The 17679-nt window shown below is 45.8% G+C and overlaps 1 protein-coding gene across 1 annotated transcript in view; it reads left to right on the forward strand.

Moving 5' to 3' along the window:
- Window positions 1-1913: 1913 nt before the first annotated feature.
- The window catches only part of HGD (homogentisate 1,2-dioxygenase), a 28135-nt gene continuing 12369 nt past the window's right edge, over window positions 1914-17679 (forward strand). The window contains exons 1-4 of the mRNA XM_066616611.1: window positions 1914-1928; window positions 9597-9668; window positions 11194-11282; window positions 14600-14705. Of these exons, the coding sequence (XP_066472708.1) occupies window positions 1914-1928; window positions 9597-9668; window positions 11194-11282; window positions 14600-14705 (282 nt within the window). The remainder of the gene's footprint in view (window positions 1929-9596; window positions 9669-11193; window positions 11283-14599; window positions 14706-17679) is intronic.

Genomic DNA, 17679 nt, shown 5'->3' on the forward strand with positions numbered 1-17679 from the left:
CATGGCCTCATCAGTACCCAGGCACATTCACTGATTTTGTGGTGGCCTTTGGCAAACCACCACTGGCCCAGTGACTGACATCCTCCACCTCTTGCCGCCGCCCCCCGACTGATGCTGCCTTTCCCTGACCTGCCCTTATTGCTCCTCCCTGGGTTTCACATGGAGTGACTGTGGCCCCTGCATCTGTATCTTCCTTGAGGAAGGGTGACTTGCTGTCAGGGGATTGCCCTTGGACCTCTCTGGGTGGCCTTTGCATAGGCTAATGGGCCAACCGCATGACATGGGACACCTTCTGCAGCAGTCCACCTATCCATTTGTATCTTTGTGTGGGTGCCTACCCATCTCCCAGTGGCCATTGTGCATATGGTACCACCCACTTTGGGATCCTCAGGGGCACTTGATGGCATAGCCATTGGTGTGCAACCCTCTCTGTCCTATACCTGCCTGCCAGACATAATGGTGGCTGGGAACAGTGGGCTCATTACAACTAGAGAGTCTTTCCTCTCCCACTTGGGGCTGTAGATGTTGGGAGGCTGGGCCCTGCAGGCCCTTGCAGTCCCTCCCTGGGGATAGCTGAGGCAGGGAACTACTGGGGAGATTCCTGTCCACCAACAAAGATGCCTGTCCACCAACAAAGAGATGAGACGTGATCCATTCAAAGTTTTTATAGAATGGTTTCCGTGACAGGCCAGCATCTGAAAGAGAAACACAAAGGTGGATTTGTCCTTCATCTCTTCCCAGGAGGGGTGTTGGGCCATTGCAAGTTACCCAACAGACAACCAAATAACAAGTCCCAGTGAGGCCTGGCTGCATCAGTTGGTTCACTGCCTGCTGTGGAATTTGAAATGCTACAAGGGCCTGATTGGAACAGACAGCTTTGTGACATTGCTGAGCTGAACTCACCTAAAGACCTCTTGTTTTGCAGCCCTTTGTTAACTTTTTTTCTGTAGCTCCATCACTTTACTGGCTCATGTTCAACTTGTGGTCCATTAAAGCTACATGCTTACCTTAGCAAAAATCCCACTGAACGCAGTGGGGCTTACCTCTGAATAAAGATACCTAGGATTGTGCTGTAAGACACCTACAGCCCAATCCTATTGGGCTCCCCCACCCCCACTCAGCCATAAAGCAGCTGTAAAGCTGTCTTCTCTTTGAAGACCAGTTGACCAGTTTGTGTCCAGTCTTGAGACTAAATGTCATTCAGGATTTAATAAAAATATTTGATGTTTAATTAAAATCAAATGTTTAAAACACTGACATGATTTCACATTAAAAGAACAATTTGGTCAGCTGTAACAGCAGTCTATTCACACAGGTCAATCAGCAATTAGAGTGTTCCAGTATGTTACCACTGTGTTGTCATGTTTCATCCCAGATTGGAAGAAAATGTCCCTCACTAAAATGGTTTCTTGTCACTTCATGGAACAAAAAGTGCTAAAATTGATTATTTTAAATGCATGCTTTAATCTTATGGTTTTAATTAGTTTTGTCACAACACTAAGCATTTCTTATTGCTTTTTAAAATTGTGAATGTTTCTATATTTCTCCATGGTTAGAGTTTGATTACCCCTTGATAATATCAGCTGAAATAAAATTACTGCTGAATAAGTTGCACCTCCCCTTCCCAAATTTTTTCTTATTGGGACGATCTGCAAAGATCAATCCTTTGGTTGTCCCCAGAAGAGAGAGGCTGTTTCTGATTAAACCCAGGCTCTGTTGAGTAAACAGTTTTGAAATATCCTTGGACTTTCTCACTTGCAGAGGAGAGTTTACCGCTGCACTGCCTTTACTCTCTCTGCTTGCTGCCACAAGAAAATCAACAAGAATACTTTATCCTTGACAACTCACTGTCAATCTTTAGGGCAAAACATCTTGCTGAGTTTTTGCAACTATCCTGTGAAATTGAGGAAAGAATGGCAGAACTGAAGGTAAGTCAACCATCACTTTCAATGAAGAAGGTGTGAAATGTCCTCATTGTTACTCTCTCTGGTACTTTCTTATTAGCAGACAGTGGCCTGTAGAACATTTTTGGAACCCTGGCTGCAAATGCTTACAGGGTGCATCTCTGAAACACCATATGTTTGCATGAGCTTTGAGTACAATACTAGTGTGCACCAGAGAAATATTTTACTATCAAGCCAACCCATCATTTGGTCTATACTGAAGATCCCTCTTTTATTGACTTGCTCATTAAATTGCAGGTTTTTAAACTCTTTTGTGTGTGTGTGTGTGTGTGTGTGTGTGTTTGCCTTGTGTCATCTGAAAACTTTTAAATCTAAGTCATTTTTAGCTTCTGCCAGTCCTTTATGGAATAGACTTGTGGGGGGGGGGGGGTTTCCTTTGCAGATCTCATCAACTCTGGCCAATTTCACCAGAAAGATGTCACAATTCTTTGCAAAAATTTGACTTGGTCCTGACTAGTCTGTATATTTGGCATCCCCTCCCCCAGCACACACCCTCTTCAGGGGCTGCTCCTCAATCAGCCAATCAGACTTAGCATCTGTTCTACCCTTGCATACCTTCAGTTAACTCCAAAGATCCCAGACTGAAAACAGTCTTCAAGCTGCTCAGGCTTGATTTTGGATCAGGAGCAGCTGATCTAGCAGAGACCAAGAGTTAGGATTTTTAACAAGGTTAGAGCAGCAGGGAGACAGGGAAGACAGGATTTCTTTCCCTGTCTCCCTGCTGCTTGACATAGATGACTTACAATGGCCCAGTTGAGATATTTCACAATAATATGATTTTCTATTTCACAAAGGGTAATTGTTGAGTTCAAATAAGAAGGTTGCTGAGACATGGGAGCCTTGCTGGGGTCGGGGAGGAATAAATAGCAGTTGATAACACTTTAAGTGGAGTGTTCTTCCCCATTATTATCTGGATATGTCCTTATAACACTGTCAAGTATTATTATCCCCATCTTGCTGCTGGGGAGCTGAGGCTGCAACAGAGTGGCTTGCCAAAGGCCACTACATGAGAATTCATGGCAGAGGAGACACAACACAGTGCTGATTCACAGCTGTCTCTCTGCCACTGTGCAACAATGGACGCAATCCTAACCCCTTATGTCAGTGCTTTCCAGGGCAATGCAGCTCTGCCAGGGCAATGCAGCTCTGAGGGAAGGGAACAAACATTCCCTTACTTTGAGGAGGCCTCCGTGAGTGACACCCAACTGCAGAATGCAGCACATGTCCCATTGGCTGGAAAGCACTGACAGGAGGGGTTAGGATTGTGCCCAATAGCTCTCACCATCTGATGCCTTTGGGTTATTTATTCTACAAAAAACCAAAAGTGGGGCAAGTAGTAACTTTAGGGCAGATTCCAATTTTTGACAGGGGAAAAATGCTTGGGGAGTCTGGCGCCCCTAGGTGGGAAGAACTAGTATTGAACTCTTGAACCTAGTGTGTGATTGTTGTGTTGGTGAGATATATCACTGTGGATGGAACAGACACACGCGTTCCTGATTAAATACTTAGACCAGTGATTCTCAACCAGTGATACAGTTACCGCCAGTGGTAATAGTGGTGGTGGCTGGTGGTACTCCCAAGACCCTTGGACACCTGGCACGCTCCAAAGTTTGCTTTTCAACTCTCTAAAAAGCCCTCCCATCCACCCTGAGCCTCTTACTGGTGTCTGTCGTGTTGCATCTGGCCTCCCAACCAGATGCATGTAACTGGTAATGATGTCATTGCCAGTAACGTCTGGTGGTACTTTGAAAAGGTGGACATGGAGCACATGAAGTGTATGGTGGAGGACAAATGTTGAGAAACACTGACTTAGACCTATTTCCTCCCTTGTCGTGATGTAATTTGTATGTCGACCCACACTGAATTCCTCACAAGTTTTGTAAAATAATAGCAAATTTGCTCTTTGGAGCCGGCCATCACCAGGGTGGCACACTGAGCATTCATTATGCACCATGACTGAGGCACTGTCTTAATTAGATTTCGCTCTATGGAGTCCAACTTCAAAAGCATTCTTCTGTGACTGCTTTCTAATCTATTCATTGAAAGGTCATAGTTTGTAGGCCAGTATCTAGCTTCTAGTGAGAGGATCCAGTTCTCTGAATCTGCATTACTTCCCTCCTCTTCTCTGTATTTTTCAAATAGCCTTCAGATTGAGATGTGGTTTTTTTTTTCACTTTGTAAGGACCATATGCATAGATGGTACTATATACAACAATTATATATACCCCATCTATTCAAATCAATGGCCATGATTAAATGTTTTATGCTGTCTTGGGCTTTCATAGCCTCGTTTTGTTGAAAAGTGGTACAACCAAGAAAGAATGTTACCTGTTGACTGTTAGCGTGCAGTTCACATTCTCATTATCCGCTAGGGTTAGGTTCCTGGAAAACCTAGGGGATACCAAATTAGCGGATATTGAATAATTGAGCTTATGGGGAAAATGGAGTTAGGTTCCAGGGGGCCCTCTTCACAATACACTCTATGAACTTTATGAACCTGAATGATATCTCAAAGTCTATGGGGCTGGGTGATAGCAAGGGCTCATCAACATCTGATGCTTCGTGCTGGCTATCCCTCAATTTGTTGAAGGTTGCTGACCCAGGCCTCAGAGTTGAGCAGTGGGGAGAGGGTTGCTTCAACCTTCCTCCTTCTCCACCTGTCTCATGGCTTCTCCCTGGGCTTGCCCTAGCCACAGTATTTGCTGATAACGAGAACAGAGTCGCAGAGAACAAGAGGTAGGTGGCAATTCTGTCCCTTGCAGATGAGCAAATTCACAGATAATGAATTTGTGTATAAAGAGAACTGACTGTATTTGTATTAGGGGCAGTAGGACGATAAGCAGGCAAAAGAAAAATTGGAAGGCATAAACTTTTTTTTCTTTTTCAAGTTTCTCAACACCAACACAGTGATGCTAGGAAATGTTTAAAATGTCATTGGAACCTGGCCAATTCAGAAAGATCATGAAGAAATGTGACAAAGCTCTAATTGTTAGCTAGGAGTATGTCTTCTAGGCGTATCTTCATCTTGATCTGTGTAACTTTGGCATGACTTCCTACCAAATTTTTCTGTATGTAGCAGCACTGTGCAAATAAAGGAGTATTTAATTTCCTGGAAAGGTGGCGAGGAGAGACCACTTCACCAAGCAACTGGGTGAGAGTGTGCACTGCCCCACTGATCAGCTGGGCATGTGACCATATAAACCAGCTAGGTGGCAGTAGCTGGCACTGCAATGATTGGTGATATCACTAGCTGTTGCCCACTCCAGGCCACTGGCCAACTGGGCTAACACTGGCCTATCTGGTCAAATTGGGAGTGGGATTGGTCCCAGTGCTGTAAAGCGTTCTCCCAGCAAGGAGGCAGGGAAGAGAGAAGCAGAGGCAAGGAGACGCCAAGTGGTAGGGAGAGGAGCAAGGATGGGGAAGTCACCTGAAGGGGAAGAAAGAGGAAGGCAGGAGAATCAGGAAGAAAAAGAAGGCAAGACAAGGGGCAGAAGAATCCCTTCTGGGCTGAGGAGGAATGTGAGAACCATCAGGGGATCAAGTCTCTTTGGGGGAGACCAAGCCAGGCATGGGGATTTGCGGTGGCCAGGGCCTAGGAAGAGCAGGAGGAAGAATAGTTACCATAGATACTGGCCTATAGTAGTAAAATTTTTGCCATCTAATCAAGCTCCAATTATCACTTAGCCTTATCTCCAGGTCAATCAGAGGGCAGAGCTTTTCAGTTCTGAAAAGTTTCTTTCTTTCTTTTTTTTCCTGTTTATTTATTTATTTAACTATAATAAACAGAAAACAGAAAAACAAATACATACATAAACAAAATTCTAATAAAGCAGCACGAGCGAAGCCAAAACATTCCCATACTTATAATCCAAATACATACAGTCCAAACATTAACAAATATTAATCTATACCACTAATACTTCAAAATCAATCTTCAAATCCAAAATACCTCAAATCCCCATCCTCTCTCTGATTCAAAAAATCAATAACTGGACTCCAATTCTTCAAAAAGTTTTCTGTTGAATTCTCCCTGAAAAGGTTCTTTCTTGCTCAAGGGAGTCTTTAGAAGCAAAGCCAAGATTAGTTTCTATAGTAACTTTGCTGGGAAATTCCAGCCAAAGTTAACCTTTTATTCTCCTTCATTCCCTTTTGCAAATGCTGTTGCAGCCTGGTTCTGTTTTGCATTTAGCAGAGATCTGTATTTTTCAACACCAAGATGGGATCCTCCTTTCCATTTGAAGCAAAGTCCCAGGCTACAATTCAATGCACCTTTACTTCAGAACAACACCCATGGAAAGCAGTGGGTCTACTTCTGAGTAAAAAGGGTTGCAGATATATGCAGCTGCATCTCTCTGCTGTGAATTGAATTGCACACTCTCAGTTATGTGTTATGGGTTGTATGTTGTACGAAGAGCTTCTGGCTTAACACACCAGACACCTTAAAGGTTGATTTGATTCTTGGCTCTCCTGCAGTGGTTCCCAACCTTTTTCACTTGCATATCCCTTGGCAGCCCATTTCCATAAACTGTACCCTTCATATTAGCAAAATGTTTGTAATTAATAATACAAGCCCTCATCTCCTCTCTATGAAAGCCTAGACTTCATGTATTCATCACATATTTTCTCTTTTCATCTGTTTGAAGAACAGAAGACTCTGCCTTTGCACTGTTTTGCACCAGAAGTGTGCTGAGAAATTCTGGGTGATTGATCACTTTCCATATTATGTTTCAGCCTTTTTACTGTGCTGGTTTTCAATCACTATTTCATACATGAATTGATGATCAAAAACTAGCTATTGGTGGGGCTTTCACAGCCAGCTAGCTACCTCCCTTCCTGCCTTGCTGGTCCTTGCAGGGCATTCCTGTCTTGCAAGGCATTCTGGAGCACGACCTGCCTTTTTCTGCCATTATTTCGTTCTTTTTCAAGTACCCCTAAAGGTCCTGTTGAGTGTCCCTGGGAGTACATGAATACCAGGTTGGGAACCATTGTTTTACTGGTATGTTGTTTACAGTGCACTTACTCTGATAGTGTTTACAAAAAGGTGGTGAAGACCAGAATTTAAAAAGAATAAAAATGTATCTTATGATCTTTTATGATGTTTTTAATAAATTAGAGACTGTACAGTTCTTAGGTAACAATTAGTGGTGGGTTATTTTTCAGGATCCTACCTTGGGTAAAATCAGTCAAAACTATAGTCAGACACCCCCTTAAGTTTAACCCCTGACTTATCCAAGAGTCATAGAAAATTCCATGATTTTTTTCTCAAAATCTGCCCTCGACTTATCAATGAGATCGACTTGTGTGCCTGTGGTGCATCAGAGCCTGCCTGAGTGTGATTACATCTGTCTGGCTGCATCAGCACCCCCCTGGGAATGACGCTGCAATCAGGGTCACTGTGAAGAATTTTACCAGGGGGTACAAAATTTCTTTTGGGCCCCTTCCCAAAGAGGGAGGGGGTGAAACAGAGAGATGGGGTGGGCAGAATGTGGCAAATCAGGTAGGGGGAAAGTGGCAACAGCCAGAATAGTCTTTGGAGCCTAGGTCTTCCCAATGCAGAGCTCAGGTCTACCTGCCTGCCCAGTGTTGTCAGCTAGATACAGTAATACAGAAAAACAAACATACTCCTAAGTCTCTCTAAAATCTTTCAGACATAGAGAATCATTGCAGGAGATTAATATTTTATTTGGGCTCACACTAGAATGGAAAACCCTGTGTGAATAAAAATGTACTTCTGCAGCAGCTGCAGTCCCTCAGCTGTGTCACCAAGCTCCTATGCAGTCCTTCTTGGTAAGCAGTTCCACAAGCCAAAGAGCTACTATAATGGGTCATTTTCCTCCCAGATGTGAGACTGTTAAGGAACATATGCATTCCGGAGTCTGGTGTGTTTAGCTTGTGGCAGTAGTTGCCGCCGTGTGCCCACAGTATTGCCCTCAACATCCCACATGGGTGAAGTTGGAAATGGAAGATCCCAGGAAATTTCTGGACCCCCTCTTTTGGCTCCTGGGCCCCCTTTCTGACCCTGGGCCCGGGTACAAATTACCCCCTTTACCCCCCTCTCCTAGGCCCTGGCTGCAATATCCTGGCTGCAGATTGGGTGCCCATCCCTCAGATGGACCTGGCAGACATAGCCAACCAGCAAGTGGCTTGGGGACTAAGATGCCCTGGCCTGCAAGTCCCTGTTCTGGACCGTAGGCAGAGGGCCTCTACTTGAGATGTTGAGCAGAGAAGCCATGAGTCAGGTCTAAAGAAAAAGGGTGAGATTAATCTGGGGAGGGGAGGTCTATCTCCTCGCCCATTTCTGTTCTTTATGAGCCCAATAAACTGACTGCAATGGGCTACTCTGCACCTGAACTGATATGTGGAACTTTGCAAGCCTCCTGCAGGTGGAGCTGCACCCCTTGCAGGGAGGTGGTGGAGATAACACCTCACTACACTAAACTCTTGAAATAACAGAAGGAAGAACAGAGAAATGCTGCAAATGATTGTGGCTTTTTAAGAACACTTTACAAATACATAAGAAAAAAAGATGCGAAATCTTGCTGGCAAACAGCAATAAAATTTGACTCGAATCTTTATTACAGTCTTAACAAAAAAGTTTTTTTTTAATCAAATCAAAAACCTTTATTGGCATAAACAATAAAACAATTTTTTAAAAACAAAATGACACATTCTCACTTCAGTCTACACAGTGGAAAATATGCTGGTTCTTTTGTAGCCCCTTTAGTAGCACAAAATCTGCCCTTTGCTCTTCCAGCCTTTCCTGCAATGGAAAACTCAGTTAACAAATAATGACTCATCCTCCCTTTCTTCCCTCCCCATCCTCTGTATTTGCAGAATTGCGAGTATATTGCTGCTGGGATCAATGTGTGGTTTGAGGGCACACAATGTAGCCACCTCACTGAAGCCAAGCAGAACGAATCATGGGTAGCACCTCTGCGTTGGTGGCTGCTTGGGAATAATCTCTCTAAAACAGTGGTTCTCAAACTCCTACCTTCACGACCCACTTTGGCGGTGGCGGCAGATCCCTGGCCCACCGCGACCAGGAAACTGCGAGGCAATATGGGGCGCAAACTGGAAGCTGTTTCTGGGTTGCGTGGCCTGCAACCCATGTCATTGGCCGTGTTGTGCCATTTCACACCCCAGAATACCTTGCAGGCAGCTTCCGCAAGACATTCTGGGGTGCAGCGTGACATGGCCCGTGACATGGGTCATGGGCCAGTGCGACCCAGAAGTGGCTTCTGCTCACAGTAGGCTTGTGGCGCACTGAAAATTGGGTCACGATCCACCAGTGTATCGAGGTGGCAGTGGGTGGCGGATTCAGGCAGAGAGGCACATGCTGGTCTTGCTATTAAGCCGTCTAGCAAGCTATTAGCTTGCTATTAATAGCTATTAAGCTATTTTATGCTGCCTCTATGGGGCTTCAGAAATCACAAGGAGAAGAAGGAGCTAAGACAGGCCACATTGCTCGGCACGTTGGGCAGGCCTGCTTTATGAGAAGCACATGGGACATATTTGACAGGCAGCTTACTGAAGCAATCCATTGTTGAAATCCAGCATCATTCAAGCTTTTGAAAAAGCAGCACCTCTCTCTATTGTTGGTTTCTTTAGGCACAATGTTATTTTGTTTTGCAGTACATGTCAGGATTCGGTAATGAGTTCTGTTCTGAAGATCCACGCTGCCCGGGAGCCTTACCACAAGGACAGGTATTTGTGCCATTTGAAGCACGAGGAAGGAAGCAGCTGTGTTAGGCATCCCTGTTGTGACCCAGACCATGTTCCAGAACACATTTTCTTTGCAAACGCACATTTTGCTATATGCAGGGAAAGTGGCTTATGGAGGCAGTTAGACCAAAGACACTTCTGTAGGGGAAAGCTTTCCCACAGTGTTTCCACTTGAAATCTCCCTCTCTCAAAGCTGCCTTTCTTTAAAAACCAAAGTGAAATTAAAAAAAAAAAAATGTTGTTGCTCTAATAGATGGTTTTGGATAACACATAGCTAGTACCCAGATCACAAGAACAAGACATTGAATAATCTATAGTGTCTTTGTTCTCTGAAGGGATCCAGGAGGCCTACATAAAACCCATCTTGGATTATTCTCAGGCACTTTAAATGCAGAGTGCAAATACTGGTCATTGTTGCTGACTTGGCCCCTTTACATTGTCCTGCCCCAGATTGTAATCTTCTGGACAGGCACTGTATTTCTTCTGTTTCCAGTTTGGGCTTTGTGTACAAGTTCTTGGTGCTCAGCGGATGGTGCTGGCAGCAGACCCGTGGCTGCTAAAGTGGAATTCAGGGTGCCAGTCAAAAGGCACCATGACTTGTAGATGACCCAATCCAGCAGAACTCTCAAGTTTCCTGTATTTTGCCTCTTAAAGGGCCAGACTTAGAGCCCAATCCTGAGCTGCATGTGCCAGCTCACTGCCGGTGCACACTGTCGCAAACATGCCATAAGGCACGCTTGTGAGCCCTAGCACCGGTGCTCCACTGGTACTAACCCAGTGCTAGCCGGCTAGCACCGGGGAAGTGCCGGAACTCCGCCGCTCGGTGGTCAAGTGGATCGCCGAACAGTGGAGAGGTAGGAAGATGTGAGTGGAGGCGAGGAGGAGGCGTTCTAGGGAGGGGAGAGGTGGAGGGAGGGTGGGGAGGAGGTGTTCCGGGGGGAGGGAGCGGAGCAGGAGGGAGGGAGGTGGGACCAGTGGAGCAAAACTCCAACGGATCCAGAGCCTCTGTATCTGGCCTGTCACCCGACATGGAGACTCTTGATTCTACGCCGACCTTTGGGTCGCCATAGAATCTAGCAGCCCCATTGTGGGGCTACTCGCTTTACCCAGGGGAAGGGGGACGAAAGTCCTCTTCTCATGAGGAGCCACCGGCGGCCGTCTGGAATGCATAGGATGTGGTGGCAGCCATTTTCGGCGCCGCTGCAGCCCCGTGGGCCGGGCAGCTCAGGATTGGGCTATTAATTCTTACAATTCATGGCAGCGATTTCTAATCTTTTTCATCTCATGGCCCACTGAGAAGGCACTAAAATTGTCAAGGCACACCATCAGTTTTTTGACAATTGACAAAGCACACCAATTGACAGCAGGGGCTTGCATCCCCCAGTGGCATACTAAAAAATGACCCTCCTCCAAACTCTTGTGACACACTTGCAGACCATCCACAGCACCCCAGTGTGCCATGGCACAGTGGTTAAAAATGGCTGATTCACGGTCTCTCTTGGTTTAGAATAATCCTCAGATCTGCCCATATGGTCTGTATGCTGAGCAACTCTCTGGAACAGCATTCACCTGCCCGCGATCCACCAACAGGAGAAGGTATTGTAATTAATTTTCCCACAACTGTTCATTACAAGCGAGAGCATGTCATGAGATGGTGCAGGAGAACCAGTGACATGCTATTTCTGAAAAGTTGTTTAAAAGTGGCTGTTGTTTTCTTCCAGAAAGAGAGGCTGTTTGGCACTGAGAAGAATTGAAAGATGTTTTGCCTTGGATATTGGGGTGAAGATTCATGGGACATGACTCTGGCTTGCATAGTGTTGCCACAGATGCTTTGGCAGTACATATGTTTTCGCTCACATGTGCTTCTGAAACGTGTGTCTATAGGTCTTTTACCATTGATAATGGAGCAAACATCTTTGGGACTAGTACTAGGAACCACAGGAAGGGTTAGTAAGTGACTCCAGCTCACTTTGGAATTGTTGGAATTCCAAAGAATGCAATAATTATTTCAGTTGAAGAAGTTAAATTAAGGGAAATAGCACAAAAGCTTAAGGCCCAATCCTATCCAATTTTCCAGTGCTGGTGCAGCTGTGCCAATGGGGTGTGCACTGCTTCCTGTGTTGGGGAGGCAGTCACAGAGGCCTCCTCAAGGTATGGGAACATTTTTTACCTTACCTTGGGACTGCATTGAGGCTGTACCAGTGCTGGAAAATTGGATAGGATTGGGCCCTCAGTTTGCTAATTATTGCGTTGAGCTAAGCTAGCTGGCTGTGCTGTGGATAGGCAAGGCAAGAGGAAATAATCAAGGATTGTTACTAGAGGGTAGGGAAAGAGAAAGCAAGCAGCCTGCCAAAAATGACAGGATGGAAGGGAGGACAGAACAGAGACATTTACATGCAAATATGGCTGCTCTGAGCATGCAGCAGGGTTTCCTGGTGGCAGTACAATTTAACCCGTTTCTGTGCAGCCCACAGGTGTATACATTTGATCCCTGTTGCATATATGCAATAGTGGGCATAAATGGCTTTAAAAAAGGGGAAAAGAGAAAGTCAAGAGTGGAGGGAAAGGAGGGAGTCATCTGATCCTAAGGTTAGAGTTGGGACCCCAAACTATGGACCTGCAGGACACATCCAGCCCACCAACACATTATGATGGGCCCTCTGGTTGCAGTGACATGATAATTTCATGTGGCCTCTCCACTCCTTCCTCAGTTAATTCTGGGTGGGGTCTGGCTGTTTTGGTCAGGAAAGCGAAAGATGCTGCTGTGTGGAAACTTGCTCTTGGTTCCTATTCAGGATTCTCCCATCATGCTCAGCTCTGGAACCTGTTGTCAGTCTTGGAACATCTGGGATGATATTAAAAGCAAGAGTCCGTGAGCAGCTACAGCTTCTGCCCTCACCGCCAGGATTGGGAATAAGGGCTTATAGGGCCACTTTTGGGCAGTCATCCTGCTGGTCACTCTTTTTAGACACTAGCTATTGCTCAACCAGAGGCCCACATCTGCAGGAAAGTAGGAGTGAAGCATTCTGGAAGGAGCTTGCTGATGGTGAGTCTGCTTAGGCTAGTGATGCAAAATCCAATTACCATTTTCTGCCTCTCTGGAGAAGCTCTTTGATTTCTCTACACATCATTCACATCTCTACAACTCATTCACATCAATGCAAAGATGTCTTGGGTGGGGATTTGTAAGAAAGACTTCTCCAATGTGCTCAGCTTCTTCCTCAGCCCCAATGGCTTCTTCCTCAGCCTCAACCACAATGTCAAAAAGCCCATGAGGGTCTTTGGAGTGCTGCCTTCTAATCCTCAGTGGCCTGCTGCTATCTCGCTCAAAATCCGTCTGCCTTGGCGCTATTTTCCTGTAACTCAGCTTGGGAACTGGATGGTGGCAGGGGAGGTTTAGCAGCAGGTGTAGCAGCTAAAAAGGAAATGACATTTGGCAATATTATAGAGGGGCGGAAGGGAAGCTTCTAATTGCATAGCAGAAGCTGTTCTCAATCATTTGATTTACAGTAATCTTTTTTTCTGGTGTGCAGCTGACATTTAAGCTGATCAGAAAATGGCAGAGGATCAAACTAGACATTACATGCAAATGTGTGCGACTTGTCCCCAAAGGCTTTGTGGTTATCTGGTGAAGCTGCTCCCACCCACTTTGAGGGGTGGGGGAATAAGGAAGGCATGTGGCTGTGGACCTGATCTTTCCATGCTTCTTCCAGTAGTTCCTGGGTGGATAGAAGCCATCTGAAAAAAGGGGTGATGCTGCTACCAGGAAGGGAAAAGGCCAAAAGAGGGTGCCCTCCTTCACCCCCTTCCTTTTGTCACGAACTCAATTACCAGCAATTCTTCAGCTGTTTGCTAGAAGTTTAATCTTGGAAGCCAACAACCCCATTCCTCTTTGTTCCTGCTTGCCCTCTGTAGTGTAAGTCCTGAACGATCTGTCTGGAGGGTGATAGGCAATAACTCTTAGCTCTGATCAGAAAGAAACAAGCAAGGAACCTGTAAAATAGCTAGTTTATTTTAAAAAGCAGAAACAAAGCAGTCAGAAAAGTCTTGAGATTACATGCAAATGAACAACAATAAAACTGTTATAATAAAACCAGCTACCTAGACTCAAATCCTACCTCGGAAGCACTTACTGTACTTCATTGCAGACCCCTTGCCTCTGATTGGAGATGGGTGTGTCAATGCAATATTCTGTACTTGCTGAAACAAAATGCACCTGGTTCAAACTAGCCACTCCTTTTATGGGCGCAATCCTAACCCCTTATGTTAGGGGTTTCCAGTGCTTTCCAGTGGGACATGTGCTGCATCCTGCAGTTGGGTGTCACTCACGGAGGGCTCCTCAAAGTAAGGGAATGTTTGTTCCCTTCCCTCAGAGCTGCATTGTCCTTATGTCAGTGCTGGAAAGCACTGACATAAGGGGTTAGGATTGCACTCTATGGGATTTTGCTGGTTTGAGATTTTTATCCTTCTAATTGACTAACCCAAAAGTGGGAAACCTGGGGTCACCCAATGAACCTCCCTTGGCCATGAACTTGACCTATAGACAAACTTGAGCAGCACCCAGCAGCGTTCCAGTGTTTTCTACCTGATCCTTTGTTTCATGTAAGCTAGGATCAGGCACTCTGTCATGCCCAATACGCATCCAGGTTAAGCCTTTCTTGAGGACATGTGGATTACAGATGGAGAAGTTACCCTAGCAGACTCATCCAAGCCAGCACCTTGGTATGCTCATATGAGGACTTTTTATTAGAGTGAAGGGGTTTCACCACAGATTTTGGCTTTGTGGTGAAGGAGGTCCACCATAGACTCTGAAGTAACTTACTTCAAAGGCCAACAAAGCATTGCCTGTTACTGCATATGAGTATTCCAATTTTTCTCTCAGTGTGACAACTTTGCATTTGTTTCCTCTGTAGTTGGCTGTATAGAATCCTGCCCTCTGTTTGCCATAAGCCCTTTCAGCCTATGGATCAGGGATATCTGACAAATAACTGGAATGAAACTGAGCCTGAGCCCAATCAGGTAACCTTATCTGATGAGAAGACACAACAAGGAATGATAAAGCTGAAATTAACCTTTCCTTTCATGGGAAGGCCCATTCTATGCAAATATGACTGCTTTCTTAACATGCAAAACAGAGAGCAGAGAGACATGAGCCACTGTGATCCCGGGGATACCAAGCGCCCTATTTTCTCTCACTTTCTTCTAAAAACGTATATCTCCAAATGTCTTTTCATCGACTAGGAGTTTACTTACATAAATCCCACGGAAGCACTTGGTGCCTGTTGGCTGCATCTGACCAGATCTGCCATCTACTGGCATGTACAAACTTTCCTCATCTGCTGATGTTATTCACCATGTCTTTTACATCATAGTACGTACATCACAGTTCGTAATACATGAACCTTTGTGCCTTATTGTTTTGTGCGGCAGCAGTAATGTTCCCTGTCTGTTTCTACAGATAATTGTAAAGCCCAAAAGGAAGAACCCAAAATAAAGACAGGCACAATCCTAACCAACTTTCCAGCACTGGCATAGCTATGCCAGTGGGGCATATGCTGCATCTGGTAGTTGAGGGGCAGTCATGGAGGCCTCCTCAAAGTAAGGCAATGTTTGTTCCCTTACCTTGGAGTCACATTGCCCTTATGTCAGTGCTGGAAAGTTGGTTAGGATTGCAGCCTCAGTTACAGCACAATCCTATACATGTCTACTCAGAAGTAAGACACACTGAGTTCAATAGGACTTACAGCCCAATCCTAAGCTGCCCTGTGCCCAGAGGAGGAGCAGTGCCAAAATGGGAACCGCTGTATCCAGTGGCTGCTGGGTAGCCATCAGCAGCTCCTCAGGGGAAGGGAACATTCATCTCCTCCCTCCAGGTAAGGGAGGAGGCCCCACAATGGGGCTACTCGACTCTATGCCAGCTATTTAGCTGGTGCAAAGTGAAGCGGCCTTGTCTCCCAACCCCTCTTGCCCTGCTCCCTCCCCCTGCCCCGCCTTCCCCCCACCCCAGAATGTCTCCCCACTCACCTCTCTGCTGCTCGGAGCAAGGGACGAGCTCTGGGTGATGCACAGCTGACCTCTGGCCGGCGCTGGCTCAGCACAGTGCTGAATGTCACAGGCATGCCTTATGGCATATTTGCAACACTCCGTGCTGGCAGAGAGCTTTTGCTGGCCCAGTAAGATTGGTCCTTAACTCCCCTATATGTGTGTATAAAGGATTGTGACATAAATTACTTACTTAGGTTCACATGAGAATTTTTTAACTCCCATTACAAAAAAAAAAAATCTATCAGTCCATTTTCTGTTTTCTTCTTGTTTTCAAATACAGGTGTGATGTGGCTCACAGGCATTTCTCTCAGATTATCTTCTGCACATTTTGATTGCTGTCTCCAGCTTTTGGAGTATTTTATTACATCCTGTGGCTCAGAAGGAAGCATGCCCATCATAGGAGGAACAGCTTCTCGCTTGATAAAACTGAACTGGCCATTTGAGCTTCTCGAGAAGCAGATGGCTTTAGAGAGCTGGGCAGTTCGCCACAAAGACGCTTTGCCAAACCCTGTGTGTGGCTGATTAATAAGTGAAAAGCTCCTGCCCTGCACACCCGAAGAGAGATCTGGCACAGGAGAGCACACTGGGATGGATTTTTTTCCCCTTGAAAGCAGATTTTCAAGGAGACTGTGACAGGGGGTCTGTTGTTCATTTCAGATCCTTATGTTGCCCTGTTTCTTATTAAGTACAAATTCAGCTCAGAGAGACTGAAGGCGTTTTCCCATATCCTGGACCCAAATCCTTGGAACCAAAAGGCTTCTGGCCTCAGTTTGCTGTGGATATTTTGTTTTCTTCCATCTCAAAGCAACCTTATGCCAGAGAACTGTGGTGAGCAATGCCTACAGCAATGTCACCTGTTAAACTCCACCCTTTTATGTGATCTGCAGTTCCCACTGAGGATTGCCAAGAAACTGCTATTTACATTTGACATTAACTACAAAAGGCTAACTTTAAATAATTTAGAACCATATTTAAACCCTAGACCACAGAAGGAAAAATAGTACTGAACATGGTTGCAAACCAATACCAGACTCTAGCAGAAGCACCTCATATGAGACAAGTATTTCCTATCCTGTGCAACATGTGCAACATGGCCTTTCCCAGTTTGAAGAGACACTTGGCCAACAGTCTGAGGCTAAGAGGCAAAGAAGGAAGGCCCATAGCCAGGGAGACAGGCCAGGGACAGACTGCACTTGCTCCCAGTGTGGAAGGGATTGTCACTCCCGGATTGGCCTTTTCAGCCACACTAGACGCTGTTCCAGAACCACCTTTCAGAGCGCGATACCATAGTCTTTCGAGACTGAAGGTTGCCAAATAGTATTTCCTATCCATCTTCCATTTCCTTATCTCGCATCACGTCTTTTCACTGAGAATGCAGACCTATTTCAGAGGAGCACCAGCGTAGTAGCTGCTACGATGGCGCAAGCCGTCATGAGAGTGCTGTAAAGCGCTTGATGGCGATTTCCGTGCAAGCGGCACCAGTGGGATGGCTTGTGCCAACCTGTTAGCACTGCAGCCAGGCCCCTGGGACACTGGCAGAGATGAGTTTCACGCTGGCTGCCACAAGGGCGGCATGAAGGAGGTGGGAAGTCATTTTGGAGGCAGGGAGGGGTCATTTTTGAGCGGGGAAACGGGGGTGGGACAGGCCTGGAAGGAGGACAGGAATGGTGGAGGCCTTCTCTGCCATATCATATCCTCCCTCCCAGGCCTTGCAGCATTTACACCAGGCTGCCCAGATTTGCACCAGCTACATAACTGGCACAGATCTGAAGAGCCCCATAGGGCAGACTGGGGTTTTACCTGGTGTAGGTGGAGAAATATCCCCTTACCCCAAGTAGACCCCCAGCTGCCTCTTAACCTGAGCTGGATACAGTACTGGCCATGCAGCCTGGCAGTGCCAGCACACAGGATTGGGCTGCATGAGTCTTGTAAATGATTCTTCAGCAAA

The sequence above is a fragment of the Tiliqua scincoides genome, chromosome 2, assembly GCF_035046505.1.
Source record: "Tiliqua scincoides isolate rTilSci1 chromosome 2, rTilSci1.hap2, whole genome shotgun sequence".
Taxonomy (NCBI): Eukaryota; Metazoa; Chordata; class Lepidosauria; order Squamata; family Scincidae; genus Tiliqua; species Tiliqua scincoides.